Raw genomic sequence first — 24,629 nt, 5'->3', positions numbered from 1 at the left:
CACTATCCTACTGCAACCATTGTTGACTGAAAAATAAACTTCACTTTGTTTTCTCAAGGTGTCATTTTCAAGCTACCATCAAGCAGTAGCAGACAGAGGAGAGCAACTCCCAGCAGTCTCTCCCTTCCTCCACTGGTCAATTACACCATCCGAATGAGCAGCAGGATTTCCCAAACGACAAATAGGATCAGGGAGAGGATCTGGACCGTGGGCCCACATAATTCAGCCTCGCAGAGCCAGATCTACAGCCGAGCCTTTATCTATATCCAGGACAGTATCGAGAGAGCAATCATTGAGTTGCAGACTGGGAAGAGTCCAGAGGAAATAGCTGTTCAAGTCCAGGCCACTCCCTACCCCTGCTACAATAAGGACATGTAAGTCCATGAGCTTTTAGTTGTTTAAAATGAAACAATCATAGAATCATAGAGCTGTAGGGCTGGGCGGGACCTCAGGAAGTCAGCAAGTCCATATCCTTGCACTGATGCAGGACCAAGTAAACCTAGGCCATCACTGAGAGGTGTTTGTCTACAGCGTTCGTAAAATCATCCAGTGATGGGGATTTCACAACCTTCCTTGGAAGCCTGTTCCAGAGCTTAACTACTCTGATAGCTAGAAATTTTTTCCTAATATCTAACCTAAATCTCCCTAGCTGCGGATTAAGCCCATTACTTCTTATCAACGACAATGACTTGCAGAACATGTTACACATTAGCAGGATAATTACAATGGTTGGGACTTACCGGTTTCCTCGAAGCCATGCTCCTATGAAAAGAAAATCATAATAGAAAAAGAAAATCTTTATGAAGATTTAAAGAAATATTTTTTTGTTGTTTTAAAGGATCCAGGATGAGACTCTGGCCCTACCGAAATCAATGGCAAAACGCCCAATGACTCTAGTGGGGCGAGGCTTTCACCAGAGTGCTTTGTCTCTTCATAACACTATAAATATGTGAATCATCATAATTCCTGTAGGAAGTACTGTAGGTGAAAATTACTATCCCCATTTTAGAGACAGGGAAACTGAGGCATAACGAGTCACTGGCAGAGCTGGGATTAGACTTCAGGAGTCTTGGCCTATTCCAGTAGGTGTATGAATGCAGATAGTAGGTTAGAGCTGGGAAACTCATCTATTGAGCAAAAAAAAGTCCGTAAATTTATGAGCCTAAGTATGAGCTTTAAGTTACTTGACATTACTTCAAGTCGCAGTATTTATTATTTGTTCCAGCAATTCCAGTTTAGGCACAGTTCAGAGTGTGCAGTTCTGCTATATATGCCTCGCTCTCAGGTGCTGCAAGAGCTATAGAGGAGATGAGGTTGTAACCCTCCTCTCACTGTGATGTTCCCCTCTGGTGTTATCCAGACCGGTGAGCTGCTAGGTCTCTCCAATCCTTGACTCTGGGAGCCAGCCTTACCCTGCTCTGCTGTGAGAACCCCCCCTCCTGGGCTGTTCACACACAGCCTCCGGCATGTAAGCTGCTCCTTGGATTGTGCAACCGAATGACACTAGCCAGTATCTCCGGTCCCAGACACAACCCTAGGAACCTCCGTCTTGCAGAGCCCAGTTATACCTGCTGGACGCTGCAAGCTTATATGAGTTCATCAATTTAACAAAGAAATTGATATGTACCAGGCTTGTTATCCCATGGGAAGTCTCTGACACACTTCAAACCGAACGCACTGCTTCAGGTTGAATAAACAAACGGATTTATTAACTACAAAGATCGATTTTAAGTGATTATTAGTCAAAGCACAACAAGTCAGATTTGGTCAAATGAAATAAAAGCAAAACGCATTCTAAGCTGATCTTAACACTTTCAATGTCCTTACAAACTTAGATGCTTCTCACCACAGGCTGGCTGGTTGCCCTTCAGTTGCTTGGTGGTGATGTCTGTAGATGGAGGTGGAAGAGAGAGAAAGAGCATGGCAAATGTCTCTCCCTTTTATCATGTCCTTTCTTCCCTCTTGGCTTTGCTCCCCCCCCCACCCCCGAGTCAGGTGAGCGTTACCTCATCACAGTCCAAAACTGACTCACTCGAGAGTCCAACAAATCCTTTGTTGTTGCCTAGGCCAATGTCCTTTGTTCCTGTGAGGCTGGGCTGGGTTTGTCCCATACATGCCCTGATGAGGTGTGAACTGCCCCTCTGCTTCTGGAGAGTTTTTGCCTGGGCTTGCTTTAATCCATGAGGACACATTTTCAGCCTCATAACTATATACATGAAATTACAACCTGTAACATTATTATAACAACGATTACTATAACATTACCATAACAACAATGCTCAGTGAATCATGAGCCTTCCGAAGACACCCGACATGACAAACTTTGCATTGGATACCACGCAATCATTTTACAAGGATGAACATGGGGGTTCTGGGGGTTCCCCGAGGTACAGAACGTCACAGCCTAAATATGAGCTTTAAGTTACTTGATATTATTTCAAGTCTGACTATTTGTTATTTGTTCCAGCAATTCCAGTTTAGGCACAGTTCATAGTGTGCAGTTCTGCTATATATGCCTTTCTCCCAGGTGATGCAAGAGCTATAGAGGAGATGAGGTTGTAATCCGCCTCTCAACAATGATGAGGGGAGACAGATGAGATTCCAGTGCACTGAGCTGTCAGGGTTAACTGCCTGTTATACCAAGTGGTGCAGTGTGAATGGTGTATGAACCAGAATGAGTCTTGATAAACAGACTGGCACAGAAGTAAGGAGTTTTGGATTCTGAGCACCTTGAGCCAGATCTCAGCTGGTGTAAATCAGCATAACTCAGCTGACTTCAATACAGCCAAACCACTTTATCTGAGTGGTCTGGCCCCTGGGTGCGACAGTTATGATAAGAAATGGAATCCTGGGATTGTGATGTCTCAGAATTATTACAGAGGCGGCATCCAAGCTGGGTAAAAGCATGTGTGAAAAGCCATTTTCAATGTATTTTAAAGCAGTGAGGGATGTTCAGTGCGGCATGTTGGCTTGGACACTCATTCTACAGAGGAAGTATAACTGACTCCACTCGGGCAACCGAAAGGATTGAAAGGGTTAGGCAGGGGTGATGTCCCTAGCCTCCGTTTGCCAGAAGCTGGGAATGGGTGACAGGGGACGGATCACTTGATGATTACCTGTTCTGTTAATTCCCTCTGGGGCACCTGGCATTGGCCACTGTCGGAAGACAAGATACTGAGCTAGATGGACCTTTGGTCTGACCCAGTATGGCCGTTCTTAATGCAGAACATTTCATACTAAAAGCATGAGTTTGTACCACTTGAGCTAAAAATCTAGCTGTATCCTGGAGGACGCTTGTTAACCTTGTATGTTGATCAGAGAGAGAGAGAGAGAGAGAGAGTTGTATTCTCCTAAATATAGGTTACAATAAGATAATTCACATGCAAATGGTCTGCCACCTTATTGTGACTGTGAAGTGGTCAGGAATAGTTCAGACAAAATGTCAATTATTTACGGCAAAAATATGGATTTTTATTGTTAAATCATTATGTTGTATGATGAACTATTTCCTGGAGCACTTAGTATTGAGTTGTATGCTGCTTTTCTCGCATTCTTGCTGCCAAGAAAACAACTCACCTTCACAATTCTCTTTCCCCCACCTGGAAAGTTCAGGAGATGCCATTTCATTCAATTATTAAAATACCCAGGAACTGTGGAATGACGCTGCAATAGAAGCTGTTATAAAGTCAACATTCATCAACTGCTACCACTTAGTTACCATTTTACAGGCAGAGTTGTGGCAATGTCATATGTCATCGTACCGTAACATTTGGAAACTGCTGAAATTTGGAGATGTGGTTGACGTTCTTTTTAGTTGAAAAATGCAGTTTTATCGAAATCAAAACATTTCATGAAAATGGGTTGATTTTTATGACATCTTTGAGTTTTCAACGAAAACAATTCAGAACAAAATGAAATTTTTATTTAATTTGAAATAGTTTCATTTGAGACTTTTTGCAGAAATAATATTGGCTTTTTTCACCAGAAAGGGAACATGCTATATGTTCATTAAAGTTAATCTACTGTGGAAAAACAATAAGTTAATAATCCTGTTTTCAAATACAGTAGGTTCAATTTACTACCACTACTACTTCCTTTTGAGCGGAAGGAAAGTCTGCTGACTAAAGCATACGACTGGAGGTCATGAAACGTGGATTCTAATGCTGGTTCTGTCACAGTCTGACACTGGGCAAGACACGTAGGCCACAATTTTCAAATGTGGGTGTCAAGTCAGGCACCTGAATCCATAAATAGGCAGGGAAATAAGCAACCTGATTTTCAGAAATGGTAATCATCTGCTGACTGTATTGACTAACTTCATTCGGAGTCATGAATTCCCAGCACTTTGGATTTAGGTGACTAACTTTAGGCACACAGTTTTGAAAATGTTGGCCTTAATCTCTCTGTGCAGCAGTTTCCCCAGCTGTAAAATCAGACTAATAATACTTACTTACATGATAGCAGGGTAAAAAGGGTTAATTCATTTATATTTTTAAACTGTTTGGAGGTTCTTGGCTGGAAGATCCCATGTAAGTGCAAAATATCCTTATTCTAATATTAATTATACTCTACATTTAAAAATATGAGCATGGTTTTCCTCTGCAAAGAGTATTAGTTTGAGAAGTATATTCATCTAGCACATTTTCCATTCAGCTAAATCCTGCATTTGCCTTTTACAGGTTCTTAAGCAGTGTGACCTACTCTCTTCCATTTGCTCTGATGGCTGCCTGGTCACTGTTTATAGCTGCTTTTGTGAAAAAGCTTGTTCAAGAGAAAGATCTAAGGCTTTATGAGGTACATTACTGAAATGATGACTAGATTTTCTATCTAGAATGTAGCAGATAGATGATGTGACATTGACTGGAGCGGCACACGTGTTAAAAGCCCCGTTTTCAATGTATAAAATGCACATGTTAAACATGTAAATGTATAGAGTCAATGAAATGAATTAATCACAGTTGAAGGGAAATCACTTACTTTCTTTGTTAAAATGAGAGCTGGGGGCTGACTAGCGTTTCGGCAAATAAACCAACTCTTCTGCTGCGAGTTTCCATTTGGGTGGGTGGGGATGACAAGTTGTCGATGCGTTATTAGAGGGTTTTTTCAGTGAGGAATGGGGGACAGCTATGTGAAATGTTCAATTCCAACCTAAAATCAACTGACACACAGCCGGGGTTCAGGTTTAACCTGTGTTTCTGAACTTGCTGCAATGGTTTGCTGGAGCTGCTCTGTTTCTGTAAACTGTCTCGCAAAGCTTTTGTCATCTTGATTTTTCATGAAAGGTCGCTCAGGGCAATCTAGTCACATAAGTCTCATGGCTTGTCTCTTGTGTCCCTGATTGGACCCAGACCCCATGTGATCAGGAGGGTTTGGCAAACTCAACAGACACAATGTTCCCTGGGTATCTAAAGGAGAGGCTGAAACTGGGGCTGGCCCCCAGGCAGTAGAATGCCCCAGGCATCGTATTTTACGTCATCTCTAGCGAAAGGGAGTTCTTCGCTCATCGCACCTACCAGAGGGAAAATACTGCATTGAAAGCAAAGTGAAGCTCTTTTCCCTACCATAATTTAATTGGATTTTCAAAGTGAACATGTACGACAGCCTGGAGAGCCAAAGGGCTTTTGCAAACCTAACCCTCAGCAATCAACAAGAACTCAGATCTGTTCCTGTTACCATTCCCATGGAAACAGCTGCTGGATCACCAAAAAATGTCTTAAACTAATGGACACTTACAAACATTGAAGGAAATTTAATGAGCTTTTTTTTTTAAAAAAAAAACCCCAAACCAATTAATTGATTGATCTAATTGATCGCAGCTTATTCTGATGCCATTTTCCATGGGAACTAAAGTAGCTACAGGCTTGTTAGAAATGTAACCAATCGCATCAGTTATAGAAGAGAGCTGTGAATCTGGTTTCTCTTGCAGCACATAATAGTCTTAAGCTCCTAAAGCCGAGAGGGCCAGATTCACAGCTGATCTAAATGAGTGAGTCTTTGTTGCAGCTGGGTCTATTTACACCAGGCGGCTCTGGATTTCTAGTGTTCGGTAAGAGGGAAATGGGGAAATTGACTTTTTCGTTTACAATGAGCTCATTGGCTGAGATTTTAAAAGTGTCATTGCAGTGAAACCACTCACTAGTCTTTTAAAATATACCCAAAATGTTTTAGAAAAGCAACAAATACGGTTATACTAGAGGCTAATGTTAGTATTTGCATTGGATTTTGGGGGCCATATACACCTTCTGGAACATGGCACTCTTGTACTGGACTGTTCTGCAAACACAGGATGGTCCGAAGATGCAAATTTGCTAGGCCACCCTGGTTTATAAGTAGAGCATATGCCAAAATCAGAGAGGGCATGCTCTAATTTCATGCACTATCCAGAGTGTGAGAAGAGTATGTTGAAGTATTTCAGTGACAAGTATATAATCAGAAATCTCTCTTAATAAACAGCTGTCCTTTTTCTGCCTTCCTTTCCATAGTACATGAAGATGATGGGTGTCAACTCCAGCAGCCATTTCATTGCCTGGTTCATTGAAAGCGCCACCTTCCTTCTAATCACAGTCACTTTTCTCATCATTATACTGAAAGCTGGCAACATCCTGCCCAAAATCAATGTGGTGATCCTGTTCCTGTACCTCATGGACTACAGCCTCTCCATAATAGCCATGTGCTACCTCATCAGTGTCTTCTTCAACAACACCAACATTGCCGCCTTGGTTGGCAGCCTTATCTACAGCCTCACCTTTTCTCCCTTCATTGTGCTGCTGGTAATTGAGAATCATTTGAGCTTCTCAGTGAAGAGTCTGCTGGTAAGTTTTTTTTCTCATTAAAATAAAGGGGTGGGAGTGTTTGGGAGCAGACATTTGCTTCTGGTGCTCCCAAATGAATGTGAGCCAGGTGGCTTCATTCTAGACTCTGTTTATGGACATCACCAAGCCACTGCACAACGTGACGCAAAGTAGACTTCTCCAGGACTGGCAGGTTCTGATCAAGAGCTACCCACGGCTAGAATAGCAAGGCTGTTATGGATAGAAATGAGGGGCTCTGGCAGAGCTTTAAGGGAAGGTTGCTGACTTCATTACACCTGGTGCTGCCAATTCTTTAATTGCACAAACCTCCATTTCCCCTTTACATACTAGTGAAAACAGAACTCAAGAATTATAATGTAATGCTTGCTCCAAAAGAGAAAAAACAGGATGATCAGTTCTTTTCTTAACTGAGATATGGAATGAAAAGACTTAGCAGGAGGGGCAAAACATCTCACTGACTAACCCATCTCTGTCCTGCAATGGAAACCTCAGATCCTGCACTCCATTTGGATCCTACAATGTAAAGCAGTTACACCCAAATCTTCAAATGCATTTAGGCTCCCAACGTCCACTGATTTCAATTCAAATTGGGAGCCTAAATACCTCTGAGGATCTGGGCCTTAGTGTCATTGTGGCATTCAGGAGTACCTTTCTCATTGCCTGGACTGTATAAAGTACAAGGCATTAGTCTCATAAGTAAAAACCTCCTACTGGAGAAAAATTTTTCTCTGGAATCATAGATGTTTAGGTTCCAAAAGCCAAATTCATTGCTTGCATAAGCAAACATAAGTCCACAGAATTCAGTGGATTAATTTTGCCCCGTGCTTCAAGTAATTCTGACTGCCTGATTAACTTGCAAAGTTGCAATTTTTCAAAAAATGTTATCGACCAAAATCCTCTATTTGTGACTACTTCTTGCTTAAGATATCTAACTATCTGATTTTTGAGTACAAATGCATGTTTTTGCACAAAGAAGCAACTGCATATGCAAAATTATAGAGACCATTTTAGAGACCAACACTGAAAATATTGTCAAGAATGTGTTGGATCCAGTGCTCACTCAAGTCAGGGGAAAGATTTGCATCCACATCTCTGGCCACTGGATCAGGCCCAATGAAGGTTTTTTTTTGTGAATTCTTCAGTAATTTTGTTTTCCAATTTGTTCCACAGAGCCTGTTGTCCCCAACTGCATTCAGTTATGCAAGTCAGTACATTGCTCGTTATGAGGAACAGGGCATAGGTATGTAGGGCACATATGAAACTAAGTTTTGCTCCTTCACGACTGTGATACTTCATCAACATATTTCACAATATATTCTTTATATCTTTACTTCAGGCCTGCAATGGGACAATATGTATAGATCACCAATGACTGGCGACAATACTTCTTTTGGCTGGATGTGCTGGCTAATTCTGATAGACTCTTTCATCTATTTCATTCTGGGCTGGTACATTAGGAACGTTTTCCCAGGTAAGAATGCAAAGGATTACAAGCATCTGCCACGCAGTCTCTCTTGAAAATTATAAATCAGCCCTGGCGGATTCCAGAATTCATGGGAGTGGGTAGATCTGTACTCGGAGGCACCCTCCATTTGTGGATCACGGAGGCGCGATTTGCTTTTTAATTTTATGTGACACAAAGTAATAACTTAGGGGGTGTCCCTGGGTTCCAGTTGTGACTGGGTATCTGAGAGGAGTAATGAACCTGTGACAGGGTGGCGCAGCAGCCTAGAAAGGGTTAGGGGGTCCCTGCCGGTCACATGGCTAGGTGGGCTATATAGGAAGCTAGGCTGGGGAAGGCTGCGTACTCTTTTCCCCTGGCTGATGGAAGCGAGGGAAAAGCCTTTGGGGACGTAGCCAGCATTTGTCAGTGGAGTTGTTTTATTTTGTGTCCTACGTCTCCTTTCATTTCACACAATAACTCATGCCCTGAGGCAAGGGGCTTTAAAGGACTTCGGTGTAGTGTTTGTTTCCCTTCCCTGGCTGGTGAAAGGGTCTATCAGTGCACAGTCACCTACAGTGGGCCTGGGCAGAAAAGTAAAGTGCTCCATCCATCTGACTATGAAATTACTCAGGATAATATATTACCCAATACTTCCTACTATGCAATCAGAGAAAAATCCTGTATAGGAGTTACCAATAGTACACGTGGGCATCAAGGCGAGAATAAACTCCTTCGGACTTTATCTTTGCCATTCATCCGTGCACAGTCGCAGCTAATACTTTCTGTACGATGCCCACGAGCAAATACTTTAATTTGTTTCTTTCCTTCTTTTTTTGTTTGTTTATGGTTGCAGGAAAATATGGCATGGCTGCCCCATGGTATTTCCCATTGCTCCCGTCCTACTGGGCCGAACGCTACGGTTACATACCATTATGGAATGAGAAAAGATGCAGCCTCCTCTTCACCAAACTCTTGCTAAGAAAAGAGGCTGCATTCACCAATAAGATGTGTACGTGCATACTAGAATTGTTAATGATGGTAATCCAAGCAAGAGCTATATGAAGCTAAGTTTACAAAGGGGGGCGCCATGTCGTGTGTAGGCAATGTTTGTCCAGAGGGCACACTTAACAAGTTCATTCCTGTACTAGAGATATTGCTGGTTGCGGTGGTAGCCCAGTTTTTCAATGTAAGGGATATCTCTGAAACCTTTCCTTATCTAGAACCAGAATGACCTTGTTAAGTACACCTGCTCTACCACGTCTATGTGCATACTTGACACTGGCACATGCAATCTTAGAAGTGTGCAGTTACCTAGTTTGGGCATGCAAATGCAGGTTTGCCTTTGGCAAAAGGGATGCGTGTATTTAAAAGCTTGCTAGGTTTACCTAAGATACAGAAATATGGGTTGCTTAGTATTTTTAGCATGCCCTATGCTTGTTTTAGGGAATACCTTAAATTCTGCAAAGTTGTGCTAATATTATTTAGTTAACTACAGGCCTAACGAAAAACCCCTTCCATTGACTTCAGTGGGTGATGGATCCAATCCCACAACTGCTATCAAGCCATAGTGCTTACTGCTTTGAGAAATCGTATGAAAACCAGTGGGATTCTTCTCACTCTGCTTTGTAGCAAGTGTTTTCAGGATCAGGACCTAAGGCGTTATGTCAGACAAGGGATTACGGGTGGCAGGACATAATTCCATATCTTGCATCTGAAGAAGTGAGGTTCTTACCCACGAAAGCTTATGCTCCCAATACTTCTGTTAGTCTTAAAGGTGCCACAGGACCCTCTGTTGCTTTTTACAGATTCAGACTAACATGGCTACCCCTCTGATACTTAATTCCATATCTGTTCCTTTTAATCAGTTTGTAACATAAACTTCTTTAGTTTGTCTTCTTCAGAAGCATCTGAGCTCAGAGCCAGGATCTGCTGAGTTTTAGTCCTCACTCTTACTCCCCCCTGGGGCCTAGGGCAAGTCACTTCACCTCTTTGTAAGGCTGCGTCTACACTAGAGACCTTACAACAGCAAGCTGTACCGCTGCAGCTGCACCACTGTATGGCCTCCCATGTAGCCGCTCTATGCCAATGGGAGAGAGCTTCATTAATTTCATATATAATTGAATTAAACCACCCCCAATGAGCGGCGGTAGCTATATGGGTGGGAAAGCGTCTCCCAACGACACAGCTCTGTGCACATCGGTGCTCTGTGCTCCTGTCGGTGAAACTTACATTGGCCGGGGGTGTTTTTTTTCACACCCCTGACCGAGAAGAGTTTTACCAACAAAAGTGTTAGTGTAAACATAGCCTCAGTTTCCTTGCGTGTAAAATGTGGTTAACACTGTAACCCTTCCCTACCTTCCTGACAGGGGTGTTGGACAAACTGATTGATTAGTGAAGATGGGTTAAACACTTCGTGCTTATATAACGCTTTTCGTGTTCCTAGGGTGCTTATTATTTCAAATAATGGCTTTTTATAATATGAACAGGAATAGCAGCAGCTAAAGTAATGAGAGTACAATGCAGACAGTTAAATTAGCATCATTATTGCTACTAATGATAATAATTAATTTTTACAAAAAAGTGCCTAGAGGCCCCAACCATGATTGTGCCCCCACCCCCAGCGAGGCCAAATGAGAGACAGGCCTTGTCCTAAGGCGCTCACCCTTCAAACAGTCAAGAAAACAAAGGGGGTGGGGGGAAGCAGAGGCACAGCAAGTGGAAGTGTCTTGAGCAAGGTCGGTCATCAAACCATGAATAGCGCCAGGGTGTCTTGACTCCCAGTTAAGTGCCCTACCCACTCGACACACCCTCCCTCCTCAGACTGATGTGTATTTATTGAGCATGATTTGCGTTAGGTGGCATGGGAGGCATGGGCATGGGGCCACTTATAAACAGATTAATTTGTACTGGTATGTGTTATTATAAGCTGTAGAGAGACAAGGCGGGGGAGATAATATCTTTTGTTGGAACAACTTCTGGTGGTGAGAAAGAGACTCTTTTGAGCCTCACGGAGCTCTTCTTCGGGTCTGGGAAATGTAGTCCAAGTGTTACAGCTAAACACACAGTGGAACAGATGGTTTAACATAAGTAGTTAACACACATTTCCAGGGCCATTCAAGGTGAAATGGCCCATTGACAACCCTCCAGTCATAGGGAGGAAAGGAAAGGGTGTGAGGGAAAGGCAGCTTGCTGGGCTGTGGGGGGGTTGCGTGGATTATAGATTGCTGTAATAAACCATAAATCCACTAGTGTCTCTGTTCAGCCCGTGAATTTTAGTGTCTAGCAAAGTTACGAATGTAGGCTCCCAGGCTTGTCCTTGGAAGGTGCTGTGCAGGTTTCCTTTGAGGACGAGGACTGAGAGGTCCGATATGGAGTGATCGTTTTGTGAGAAATGTTCAGCCCAGGTGACAGGGTGCTTTTGTCTTTTATCATTTTCCTGTGAGAGTTCATTGGAGAGCGCAGTGATTGTCTGGTTTCACCCACATCGTTGGTGTTGGGGCATTTAGTGCACTGGATGAGGTATACCACAAGCTGTGATAGGCATGTGTAGGACCCATGAACCTTGAAAGGTGAGTTGCCGGAGGGTATTGATCATCATAGCAGTGGAGCTGTGTCTGCAGTTTTTGCATCTGTTGTTCTGGCAGGGTCTGGTGCCGCTTTGAGTTGCTGTGTCCTGGTCTGTGGGGAGCTTGCTTCTGAGGATGAGTTTGGAGAGGCTGGGGGTCGTTTGAAGGCCAGAAGAGGGGGTTCAGGAAAGATGTCTTTTAAGATGTGGTCCCCATCGAGTAGGGGTTGTCTGGGTTCCAGTGTGGGGTGATAGGACCAAACACGGCTACAACACGGCATACAATAATGGACGTTTTAAGCTGTAGGAAGTTAGAGGGAGAAATATTGGAACATTCAAAAATGATGCAAATACCAGGAAATGTTCCCAAGTTTTCAGCTGACAAGAATATACGTTTCTTTATTGTTCTTTATAAAAAGCCCTATACCTTTTCTCGAGAAAAAGGTCCATAGCCTCATATATAAAGTCATCAGTTATCTCTTCTGATTCTTTTTTTAGATGTCAAAAGTGCCCTTCCTCCTAACCTCGAGCCTGAACCCCCCAACCTCACCGTGGGAGTCTCTCTTCATGGAATAACAAAGACCTATGGCTCCAAAGCTGCAGTTGAGAACCTCAGCCTGAACTTCTATGAAGAAAACATCACCTCTTTGCTGGGGCACAATGGAGCTGGAAAAACAACGACAATGTACGTCTCTTTTGAAGTGTGGTTATTTGATACTGCATCAAATGGGTCTGTGTCACTAGTGGGGATGAGTGAAAGAACAAATGGGAGTTCTCAGCGTTATAAGGGCTGGATAAGATGTCTTCTTTGATTTGGTCTTTTTGTAATTATCTTATATGGTGTGCCTTGCTCTTTGTCTGTCCCCTCTGTTATAGATAAGGGTGTCTTTCTACTTTGGAGTCTGACAGTACTGGTTAAGAACATTTTAACAGGGGAAAGTGATCTCTCCTGATATTGAGAAAAATGAATTAAAAGCCATAATAGTCATTGGATGCTTCCTAATCTAATGGAATTCCTATAATATTACACAGCACAGCCGTGGCTGCAAGTTCAATGGCATTTTGGTGCCCATGGCAACTTGCTCCCGAAAGCAGTGGTTGATTGGCTCGTATCCCAGGCTGCAGCAGTATTGGGAAGAAGCTTAATGGCTGCATATTCAAATGAAAAGCAAATGAGTCTGCTGGGCTGGGAAGAGCAATGGGATAATCTATTGGCCTTTCAGTTCTGCCAGGTCTGCATGTTTTCATTATTAGGATTTTTAACTAACGAATCTTAAAACAGACCTGTAGGACTGGAATCCCCCTGCGTCCAAGCTGTGCTCAGCATTATGATGGGATGATGTGCCCCCCAGAGAACTGTTTACACCTCTGGAGCTGTGAGCTGGTCTGTGCAGAATCCAGGCATGAGTAAGAGCAGCCTAAGGAATCATGCATCACAACAAGAGCAATGTAGCACAATGGAACTCCACCCCACAATTGACATTCATCCGGCTCCCCAAACATGCCCCCTATGCTGGACTAGGATGGAGTCTGATTGTTCCAGGAGCAGCTCCATCAGTCACACAGGTGTCTAGGGTAGAGTGTATGAAACCCAGAATTCTCCACTGTAAGTCCACCTCTCTGGAGTCCTATGCTGCAGCCTTAACACAAGGCCCTCCTTCCTCCCTTCCACAACACCCCAGCGATAGGCTGGAACCGAAGCACAGCATAACAAACCGTGCAACAACTGAAAGGCCCAGGAATGACTAACCTGTAGGCGTTACGCGGGCAGTACATTAAGCTGATAAGTAAAGTTATCCCTAGGAGGACTGAACCCACAAAGGCAGACACACGGTTATGACTCAACAGATTACAAATTCATCCTGTATCCTCCGAGAAGCTCACAGTGACAGATGGTGTGAGAGTAATCGTAGTGACTTCCTGGAACTTGACAGCTGGGGCAAATTCTGACAGGGGTGAGCGGGGTCACAGGTTCCTTTCTTTTCCTTTCTTAAATGCAATTAAGGGAGGGTTTGGAGTCCCAAGGGAATGAAGAGCTCGTGCGCAGGGCTTAGTAGCAACTGGGAAGGCCAAGGGGCAGCTTGAGAAATAGCTTCTCCTTTTAAACCCTATAGGAAGTCTCTGAAAGCGACCAATATTGTCTAAGTGATCATTCTGGGGAGAAAGTACTTGTCTCGGTTCCATTGGGTATTGCTGGGTAGGTAATTATTTGCCTGAACTAACCTACTGGATAGAGACCTGCACTACATGAGGTGCTCATTGTAGGTATATTGTCTGGAAGTCTATGATTTCCTCTCTTTCTTGCTAAGAACGGCAATGAACTCAGTGAACTCTCACTTTCAAAGCCAATGTGGTTACCAGCAATTTGGAGGTCACTAGATAGTGCAGCTAAAACTCTCTTAAAATTTAGAGTGATCTTCACAATGTTTTTTTCAGTAACTAAACAGCAGCTCGGGGTCCATATTTATCTAGGTGTGGGGTAAGCCCGGTGGCCTGACGGCAGAGTAATGTGCTTCCACAAAGAGGATCTGAGTTCAGAACCTGAACTTTGGCCCCTCGACTCTGGGCCGGCAGACCCTGAGTATGTTGCCGGTATAAAATAATCCTTTTATGGGCTCCCCAGCTATCTCGGAGACAAAGAAGCAGAGTCGACAGGCTCTGAAGGGAGCTGTCTTGTCCTCATTGGCTGAAAGGAGCGTTGCCATGACGTGGAGTCTTTGTGATTGGCAACGGGGGAGGGATAAAAAGGCGAAGTGGGGATACCTATTGCTCCCTTTCTCTTTACCTGGCTGCACAGGTCAGTCCAGTCTTTCCTCATGCTGTAGGCCCCCAGAGGCATCTGGAACTTCCCCTTGGCAGCTGGAATGTGTCTGCCTTGCACTAAATCAAGGAGAGTTAAATTAGGGGTCCCGCTAGGGGAATTCTGCTAGGCGCTCAGCGGAGCCCCTGGGGAACAGAATCTCCGCATTTGTTTACACCATTTTCTTTTTTCTCCCAGATCTATTTTGACAGGGCTGTTTCCTGCATCATCAGGCACGATATTTGTTTATGGCAAAGATATCAGGACCGATCAGGACCTCATCAGGAAGAACATGGGTGTCTGTATGCAGCACAACGTGCTATTTAGTTACCTCACTGCCAAGGAACATTTGCTGCTCTATGGCTACATCAAAGTCCCGCACTGGAGTGAGCAGGAGCTGGATGAGGAAGTGAAAAGGTCTGATAATGGGGATGTCACACTCCCTCAGCATATGTCACCTACAGTGTTCTTGCATGTTAACGCAGAGTGTTGCTATAAGAGTCACCACAAGCTGTTGGACTCAATGCAGGAATCACTGGGAAAATTCTACAGCCTGTGTTAAGCAGGAGGTCAGGCTAGTTATTATAGTAGTCCCTTTTGGTCTAAAATTTTTGGATCTAGGAAAACATGGTCCCTGTCCCAAGGAACTTATAATCAACTGTAGATAGTCTTCTTGATGAGATTCCCCATTATGGTTCCAGCTACTTTGCACCACTCCAGAGACAGGGCTCCAATGAGCCAGCTACAATGGGTTTATAGCTGCTTTGTGTCACCAAACCATGCAAAGCATCAGGAACGTACCAGTGAATCTGGCGCTTTGTGTTCTCCAGCCGCAGGATCCTGCCCTTAACCTTGACGTGTCCGATGGAATTTTTGAAGCATCCTAAAAAAACAACAAAAAACCCTGTGTCTGAGCGACATGTTAAACTATCATTCTGCATTATGACAACTCTGCGTAGCAGTCCATGCCTGAGCAGTTTTTCATTTGCGTTAATGTTGCTTGATGCATTCAGATTCCCTTCCTTTTGCTAAATAACTGAACTGCAGCCTTTGGGGGCTTTTTGTGTGTTTTGAAGGACTCTGAAGGATACTGGCTTGTACAACCATCGTCACAAACTAACTGGCTCCCTATCAGGAGGGATGAAAAGAAAACTGTCTATAGCTATAGCTTTCCTTGGTGGCTCAAGGGTCGTGATCTTGGATGAACCAACCACCGGTGTGGATCCATGCTCTCGGAGGAGTATTTGGGAGATTATATCAAAAAATAAAAAAGGTACTGTAAAGAGACTCAGGGTAGCGTTTTTCAAATGCACCCAAGTGATTGAAGCTCCTAAGTGGCTACATCACTTTTGAAAATGGGACTTAGGGTCCTTAGTTGCTTTTGAAAACGTTACCCAAGATTCTTACACATGAAACTCCAGCAGCAGTAGTCACATTTAGAAACGGGGGCACTGGCAGTAAAAGTTACCCTTGATGCTAATGGCGGGATTAGGGTTGGTTGGAAGATGGTTGGATGTTCAAGAATGGGTGTGCGCAGGCTTGGCCGAGCAATTGTGTCCCTCATCCAGGCTCTGATCCAAAGCTCATTTAAGTGAATTAGAGTCTTCAGTGGGCTTTGGATCAGGTCCCCAGTCCTTGCAAAATATTTCCAGAAGAATTATAAACCATTCAACAATGAGGGAGCAATTTTCTCAAAGTCTTAATTAATTTAACAACTTCATGAAAGGGGCCTGACTGACAATCCGCATGATTCATGCCCGATCTTGTACTAGCACCTAAGTAACTGGTCTGAGGGCTGAATGTTTCAACCAGGCCAGACTCCTTCTCCCTGGGCTATGAAGTAGCAGCAGGACTGCTCCAGGGGCACTACTCCAGCCATAGGGATGGATGAAGCTACACAGCCCAAGCACCTCTGGATCTATAGCTAGTGGAAGATCCATTGGTACCACCTTTCTCTGCCTCTCCAAAAACCTCCATGGACTATGGGATATGGAGACCACAAAGAGCTGGGCTTTGTGGGGAATAGGGTCTTTTCAGACCCTTGATTGGACCCTGTTCTCTTCTGCTAAATTCATTTTGAAAAATTAACTCTGCCACAGCACTAAGGGGAGTTTTCAGTTTCTTCCTAATGTTGCCTCTTAATCAACTCCAATATTAATTCTAGACATGTACATATGATATTCTATGCACTATCTGTAGCCCTCATTTGACTGTGTCTTTTCCCTGTACCACATATTTCAAAATCTCCATTTATTCTATCATGTGTCTTTGCTTTGTTTTCATATGCATTTTCCAGGCCGAACAATTATTCTCTCTACCCATCACTTGGATGAAGCGGAAGTTTTGAGTGACCGAATTGCGTTCCTGGAACATGGAGGACTCAAATGCTGTGGGTCTCCATTCTATCTCAAAGAAACGTTCGGTGATGGATACCACCTGACTCTCACTAAGAAGAAGGTTTGTAACTGTGTTGGAACTGAAGAAGTTTAGGCTGAAATTTTCAAAAATAACTGGTGGTTTTGGTTGCCCAATTTGAAATACCTTCAAGGGGCCTGAGTTCCATAGTATAACAGGATTGAGAAGAGAGAGGCAAATAATGGCATCCCATAAAAAATCAAGCGCACTATAGAAAGGTTGGTAGAAGGTCTTATCTACATGGTGGAAATTGACCAGAATAGCGATTCTGGAATACCTTCTCATGTATGGACCCTTTATTCCAGATTAAAAATGATATTATTCCAGAATAAAGTCACTTTTATTTCAGAAGAGTTCCCACTTGGGGAATTATTCTGGAATAGCTACAGTGGAATAGTTATTCCAGGGTAGCTTTGCCAGTCTGTGTTTCCCCAGACGAGCCATAAGTGGTGGAGTGAATCAAAATGAAATCTTGAGTCCTGATTCAGCACTTAACCACACTGGGAACAGGTAAAGGGTTTATGGGTGCCTTCCAGTCACGTGGCTGCTCAGGTGGGGTACAAAAGGAACAGGAAGCTGAGTCAAAGGGGAATTTAGGGAAGGGTGAGTCTTCTCTCCTCCTGGCTGTCTAAAGCAGGGAAAGCCTCTGGGAATCTTGGCCCAGTGTTTCTCAGCTTTCTTAGCTTGCACTCATGCTTATCCCTAAAGTAAGCTGGAAGGAAGGATCTCCAAAAGCAGATGAAGGTCCCACATTTAAAATCAATGGGAGTTGTGGTCCTGACCAGCCTCGGTGCTTTTGAAAATCTCAGCCTAGGCCAATGGGGCTTAAGCACTTGCTTAAAGTTAGGCACGTGCTGAAGTGCTTTTCTGAAAGGGGGCCTTTGTGAGCAAGGTTTTATTCTGGTATGCTGGGGACAAGAAAGAAAATAGTGGGATGTAACCAGAAAATAGAGAAATTCCCCAGGGGGTGGAGGATTTCCTTCGCCATGGCATCCCCACTTCTGATTACCAAGTAGCTGATCTTATTACTCCTGAGGGCATTCTGCGCCAAAAAAAAATAAAAATTCTGCACCAGAAAAATAAAAATTCTGCGCACAATATTTTAAAATTCTGCAAATTTTATTTGTCAAATAAATGTGGAGGCTCCAGCATGGCAGTGCAGAGCACAGGCCACTGGCTGCACAGAGGTGGGAGATCACTGTGCAGCGCCCCCCGGGACATGGACTCAGCAGTGAGGCTGGACCCAACCCTGACACAGCGCAAGGACTGGTCTTGCCCCAGAAACACCGCAGGGCCCTGCCCCTCTGTGCCAGGTGCACCAGGTGTGGGCAGGCAGGCTCAGCAAGGCAGGATCCAAGTGTGGAGGGGCTTAGTGTGGGGGGGATCCAGGTGTGGGTTGAGAGGGTTCTGTGTGGGGCAATCTGGGTGTAGGTGACATAGTGGGAGATCCAGGTGCAGGGGGGATCTGGATGCACAGGGACTTGTTGGGGGGTTCTGGGTGAACGGTATTGGGACTCTGCAGGGGTGTCCAGGTGAAGGTGGTTGGGGATCAGCAGGAGGGGTCTGGGTGTGGGTGGCTTGTCAGGGTGGTCCAGGTGCAGGGGGAGTGGGGCTCATCGGGAGGGGGTTCTGAGTGTGTCGGGGTTGTGAGACTCGGCAGGAGGGTCTGGGTATGAGGAGGTCTGGATGCACAGGGGTTGGGCGAATGGGGGAGCAGCTCCCCGTACAGGAATCCCTCCCCCTGCAGCTGAGGAGCGATGGGTGCAGGAAGTGGGCATTCGGGGAGTTTGCAGAGCTTCCTTCAGCTGGGGGAGAAATCTGGTGGTGGATCTGACCCAGCCTCAGATGCGGTGGAAGGGAAGAGGAAGTCCCATCCTCCCCTGCCCAGCCGGGACTAGCGGCTGAGCCTACAGGGTAGGAGCCACCAGCCAGGTCTTCCCCAGTCCTGCCTCCTGACCCACAGTGATTTACCTCTCTGCCATCTGCCCTGGGCCCCCAAAACATACTGCTGGGCAGGGTTGCTTGACTGCTCTTATATCTTTGCTTTGCTTCCCTGTCAGAAAGTCATTTTTCTGCAGGGAAGCAAAGAAATCTGTGGGGGACATAAATTCTGCAGATGCGCAGTGGCACAGAATTCCCCTAGGAGTAAAGTCTTTTAGAGGTTCTGTGTTCCTTCTGACAATGAAATGCGAGCTTCAGTCTCCATCCTCCTCACTCCACTCTCTGCGCCTGTGCTGAGGTCTATGATGGTCTACCAGCATAAGCCATTCCATCCACAGAGAGAACTGGCTGTCAACCCTACTGCTATTGCTAAATGATACTGGGCCAGCTAAAGCCCCCATGCCCCAGGGGCTGAGTGCTGGGCCAGCTCTGTGAGGAAGAGACTAACAAGGGGCAGCAGCCTTGAGTTTGCCTCAGAGCAGAGAGTTCTCTAACTAGGCCATTGACCCAGCCCCTTTGCCCCCCTGAAAGCTGGAACATAGACGTCCTCCATTCTAAAAGAGGAACAGGATATCATGGGAGGTTAAAGGCAAAGCCGCCTGTCGAATGTAAATTCAGTAGTTCGGAGAAACCGGCAGTGGGGAGAGTCCATGGGAAATGTCTTCCCTGGAGCGGAGTGTTATGCCACTTCACAGAGGAAGAAATCTGCTATTGATATTATGGTAGCAGCAAAAGCCCTGCCAGGCAGGGTACTTTGCAGACACGTGGTGAGAGACAGTTCATGCCCCAAAGAGCTCACAGTCTAAATAAATAAGAGAGACAAAGTGAATATTACTAGCTCCATTTTACAGGTGGGGAAGTGAGACACAGAAAGCCTAAGGCCCAGCTCCTCAGAGGGACATAGGTGCCGAACTCCAATTTAAATAAATGGGAATTAAGTGCCTACCCACTTTTCAAGATCTGGGCCAAAGGGTATGTCTACACTGCATCTGGGAGCGAGCTGCCCAGCCTGGGAACACAGACTAGCAAGAGCACGCTGAAAATAACTGTGTGGACATTGCAGCTTTGGCAGAGACGCAAGGGGTCGGGTGGGTTAGAGCTCAGGTGGCTAGCCTGTGTCTCTGCTGGAGCTGTATCATACTCACAGCTATTTTCAACATGCGAGTGCTAGTCTGTCTACCCAGGCTGGGCGGCTCACTCTCAGCTGCCATGGAGACATACTCTAAGTGACTTGCCCAAGGTCACCCACATCTATGGCAGAGCTGGACCTCGAATCCAGATCTCCTGCGGCCCAGTCCAGTGACTCAGCTGTAAGACCATTTCATCTGCCTTTGATAAAATTGGTGTCTCGTGTCTTGAAGATAATTGGTTCACATAACACTCGCAGATAAAGTCATGGGTTAGGAGGCTGGCACGCCTGATTGATATTTGATCATTGAGTAATATCTTGTTTTCTTAGTGTCCAAACCAGACCCTGACAGAGGAGTATGACACCTCAGCAGTGACCTCCCTGATCCAGTCACACCTCCCAGAAGCTTATCTCAAGGAAGATGTTGGTGGAGAGCTTGTGTATGTACTTCCGCCATTCAACTCCAGAGTCTCTGGAGCGTATCAATCTCTCCTGAGGGCTCTAGATACCGGCTTGAGTGATCTCCACATTGGCTGCTATGGCATTTCCGACACCACCGTGGAAGAGGTATGAGTTCAACATCTTTTAGTTTTAATTAAATGATATGGAGTGTTGGTGATTAACTTTCCCAAAGATCTATAATTCTGCTTTGGGGCCAACCAGCGACACGAATGGTGGGTTGTTGGGTTTTGGTAGGTTTGTCGGCTGGCTTCCGCCCCCCACTGGGTTTTGTGTTTTGTTGTAATTCTATTTTTTTTAAAGTCCAACAAAGAGAATGTTCTGGCTCACCAAAAATTCCCACCTCGCTCAGTGTTTTTCAGTATCTTCTTAGGAAAAAGAGGTGATGGGGGTGGGGAAACGGGAGTGGTGATGTGCTACTTAACTTCTTTTGGCAATCCCAATGAATCAGGGTGTTTCAGCTGAAACAATCAGAGTGAGAGAGTTCGTAATATTGACATTTTGTATGTTGTTCATTATGCTTCAGGGTGAACACCATATAGGCCACTCAGAATGACTATCTCCATCTGTCTGTCTGCAAACTCAAAGAGACAGTGCTGCATCGTTTCCCATTCAGAAGCTTTAGTTCACTAACATAAATGTTTTCAGATGAAAGAGTAAATTCTTCAGAAACTGATGGGGGCCGCCGGAGAGGCATTGGTCCAGGTGCCCAGTCTGACCCGTTGGACTCTACAGAGGCAAAAATAATTGGGACCCCCAGAAAATGTGTTTTCTCTGTCCCAGCCAAAGTCACTGTGAGGCTAGTGTTGAGAATCTGCTGACATTTCTTGTGAAGAAGATTTATTTCCCACTGCTGAATCATTAACTCCCAGCAAACACAGGCATTCAGCTAAACATAAAATAATTAAAAAAAATTAAGGGCTAGGTTATCACAGTCCTTTCCTAGCAGTGCAGTAAGGGGGCAAAAGGCTCCCATTGCCCCCTTGAACAGATCTCCCTGGACTTGTCTTCACTGCAAAGTTAACTTGACTTAACATGGGTGTTGCCCATCCCCACAAAACCCCCTAACTTGAGTGCTTTTAATTTGGCTGGCCCATTAGGCTGTGTCTTCAGTAGGCAAAAAAGTGTGTTCTTAACTTGAGTTCATGAACTTGAGGTAAAATCCAAGGCAATTTGTGGTTTTCACATGGGTTAGCAGGTCAAGTTAAAAGCTAGGCTTCCCAGTAATCCTTAACTCTACTTGCTGACTTGTCTGACAGCCAGAAATTGCCTTGTCTTCACTACGATTTCACTGCAAGTCAAGAACACACCATTTTTGCCTAGTAAAGACAAGACTGAAGAGGGTATAGGGTAAAACCTGAATGAACACAACTTTTCAGTTGACAACACGACCACTCTGCTGTGCACATACCGCCTATTGCCACTCGAGTGCTGCTAGTCTTCCAATGCCTTTCCACAATTCCCCTCATGTGCCCAGACAAGTTCTTCCGTAATTCACTGGGGAAAAGTGTAACCGCAGTGCTAAGAATCATGGGATGTGTCCCCAGAAGTCGGCGTGCCACACATAAGTTGGTGCAGCGCCAGTGCGGACACAGCAACTCGCGTGTTATTTCACAGCGTGGCCTCTCACTCGAACTAGGCTACTCAAGAAAAGTCACTTGAGTGTAGATAGCTCGGGATAACTCCACAGTGAAGGAAGGCCCTCTCACTGGGGCAAGCAAAGGCTTCTTACTCAGTATGCCCCACTGCAAGTGAACAGGCAGAGAGGGAACCCAGAGGGTTGGAGACTCACTCACTAGCCAGAGTAACTCATAGGGTGCACAGTAAAGAGGAAGCCACTCATAGACTCATAGACTTTAAGATCAGAAGGGACCATTATGATCATCTAGTCTGACCTCCTGCACAACGCAGGTCACAGATTCTCACCCACCCACTCCTGTAACAAACCCCTAACCTATGTCTGAGTTATTGAAGTCCTCAAATCATGGTTTAAAGACCTCAAGGTGCAGAGAATCCTCCAGCAAGTGACCCGTGCCCCACGCTGCAGAGGAAGGCGAAAAACCTCCAGGGCTTCTGCCAATCTGCCTCAGAGGAAAATTCCTTCCTGACCCCAAATATGGCAATCAGCTAAACCCTGAGCATGTGGGCAAGGCTCACCAGCCAGACACCCAGGAAAGAATTCTCTGTAGTAACTCCGATTCCACCCCATCTAACATCCCATCACAGGCCATTGGGCCTATTTACCTGCTAATAATCAAAGATCAATCACTCCATCAAAAGGGGCAAATTTACACCTCGTCCAGAGCAAGGAGGACAGCAGGGAGGGGACTTTAATTCAGAGGGGTGTCTCTGAATCTCACAATGTCTCATGAAGGTCTGGATGATAAGGAGACAAGCTGAATGGTAGTTCTGTTTTGTTGTTATGCTAGGGAATGATTGCAACTTGGAATATTCTTCTCTTTTGTTTTCTTGTCCTGTAGGTATTTCTTAACCTGACTAAAGACCTGGAGAAAGACAAACAGCATGATCCTGGATTGTCCCAACAGGTGCCTGGGCCCAGTGGATTAATGGACAGCAAGGAGATGTCTCTGAGCACTGATAGCTTCACTGAAAGAGATGGTACTCATTTAACGCGATTTTATTCCCAATTTATACCAACTGTAATTAATGACAGCTAGACTGAGCATCAAACACATTGTCTCTGTTCTTTGGTTAAATACAGACCAAACTTCAGCCAACCAATCATCATCTGTCCAATACAAGTACAGTCCGTAATAGTTTTATAATAACACTGGTTTCTAATTGTCTGAATCACAAAAGAAGTCCTCCATGTATTTTTTTACCCACCTTCTGTTAAATAAGTCCCTCCTTAGAACACAGGATTGGGACTCAAGAGAACCAGCTTCTATTCCTGGCTCGGTCCTTGGCCTGCTGGGTGACCATGTGTAAGTTATGTCACCACCCTGTGACTCACTCTTGTCATCTGTACATGGGGACAACGAGACTGACCTCCTTTGAAAAATGCCTTGAGCTCTATTGATGAAAAGTGCTAGATAAGAGCTGGGTATTATTATTATTTAATCCAATCAAATACAGCTCTCGGTAAAGGTGCAAATGTGCATCTGAGTGTAATCACCATAACAGATGCAGATGATTATTTATAAAAATTAGACCAGCCTCAAAGAAACTACCTGGAAAGACCTTTAATTTTGTGGAGTACCAACACAGCTAGGGCAGAGTAAATGCATTAAAGATTGTGAGGTGATCAGATAGCACAAAAGGGGGAACGGGGGCAGCATATAAATTTTTAAAACAGGTAGACGGCTCGGTTCCTCTCACACACTGGCAGGAGTCTGTGCAAGAGAGATGTGATGTAGTGACCTGATCTTGGGGTGCCTGAGTTCTAATCCCAGCTCTGACACTCTGGCCTTGGGTAAATCATTTAGCCTTCTAGCCCCAATCTCTCCATCTGTAAATGGGAACAGCAATATTTACCTACCTCACAGAGGTGTTGGGGGGTTGATTCATAACTGTGAAGTGTTTTGACAATGACAAGTGCTAAGTGGGGTTCTCTTTATCATGCACAGACCAAGCCCTGGTCAGATCAAAAAGGGTGACCGGTTTGCCACTGCTGCTCAAGAAGACAACGGCCGTTTTCATTAAGAGGTTCCACCACACCCGACGGAACTTGAAAGGCTTTTTTACTCAGGGCATCCTACCCGTGATCTTTGTGACGGTAGCCATGGGCCTCAGCACATTGAGAACTGAGGTGGCTGAATACCCAGAACTCCACCTTTCTCCCTCCCTGTATGGTTCCTCAGGGCAGGCAGATTTCTTTGGGTAAGTCTCTCTTTTTTTATTATTATTAAACCAGTTTTACCGATTGTTTATAAAATGGCAGATTGTGCTGTCAGGAGAGTGACCAAGCAAATCCAGTGGAAAAATGTTACACAGAAAACCATGTAATAATAAAGTCATATTCCTAGCAGGTCTGTCTGGGAGAACAGTTTTGCTAAACCCAGCAATCTGAAAACTTAAAAAAATAGCTTGAATAACTTAATATC

The 24,629-nt window shown here is 44.7% G+C and overlaps 1 protein-coding gene across 1 annotated transcript in view; it reads left to right on the top strand.

Annotated features, from left to right (window-relative positions):
- The window catches only part of ABCA12 (ATP binding cassette subfamily A member 12), a 125,960-nt gene that overhangs the window by 62,460 nt on the left and 38,871 nt on the right, over positions 1-24,629 (top strand). Inside the window, exons 23-35 of the mRNA XM_024206873.2 lie at positions 59-374; positions 4,680-4,794; positions 6,483-6,812; positions 7,983-8,052; positions 8,149-8,283; positions 9,110-9,265; positions 12,320-12,506; positions 14,820-15,038; positions 15,698-15,894; positions 16,918-17,078; positions 20,437-20,673; positions 23,046-23,184; positions 24,153-24,405. Of these exons, the coding sequence (XP_024062641.2) occupies positions 59-374; positions 4,680-4,794; positions 6,483-6,812; positions 7,983-8,052; positions 8,149-8,283; positions 9,110-9,265; positions 12,320-12,506; positions 14,820-15,038; positions 15,698-15,894; positions 16,918-17,078; positions 20,437-20,673; positions 23,046-23,184; positions 24,153-24,405 (2,515 nt within the window). The remainder of the gene's footprint in view (positions 1-58; positions 375-4,679; positions 4,795-6,482; positions 6,813-7,982; positions 8,053-8,148; positions 8,284-9,109; positions 9,266-12,319; positions 12,507-14,819; positions 15,039-15,697; positions 15,895-16,917; positions 17,079-20,436; positions 20,674-23,045; positions 23,185-24,152; positions 24,406-24,629) is intronic.

This window comes from Terrapene carolina, unplaced genomic scaffold (genome assembly GCF_002925995.2).
Source record: "Terrapene carolina triunguis isolate 2854851 unplaced genomic scaffold, T_m_triunguis-2.0 Scaffold62, whole genome shotgun sequence".
NCBI lineage: Eukaryota > Metazoa > Chordata > Testudines > Emydidae > Terrapene > Terrapene triunguis.
Note: the sequence above shows the minus strand (reverse complement) of the source record. Positions and strands in the feature narration are given on the sequence as shown.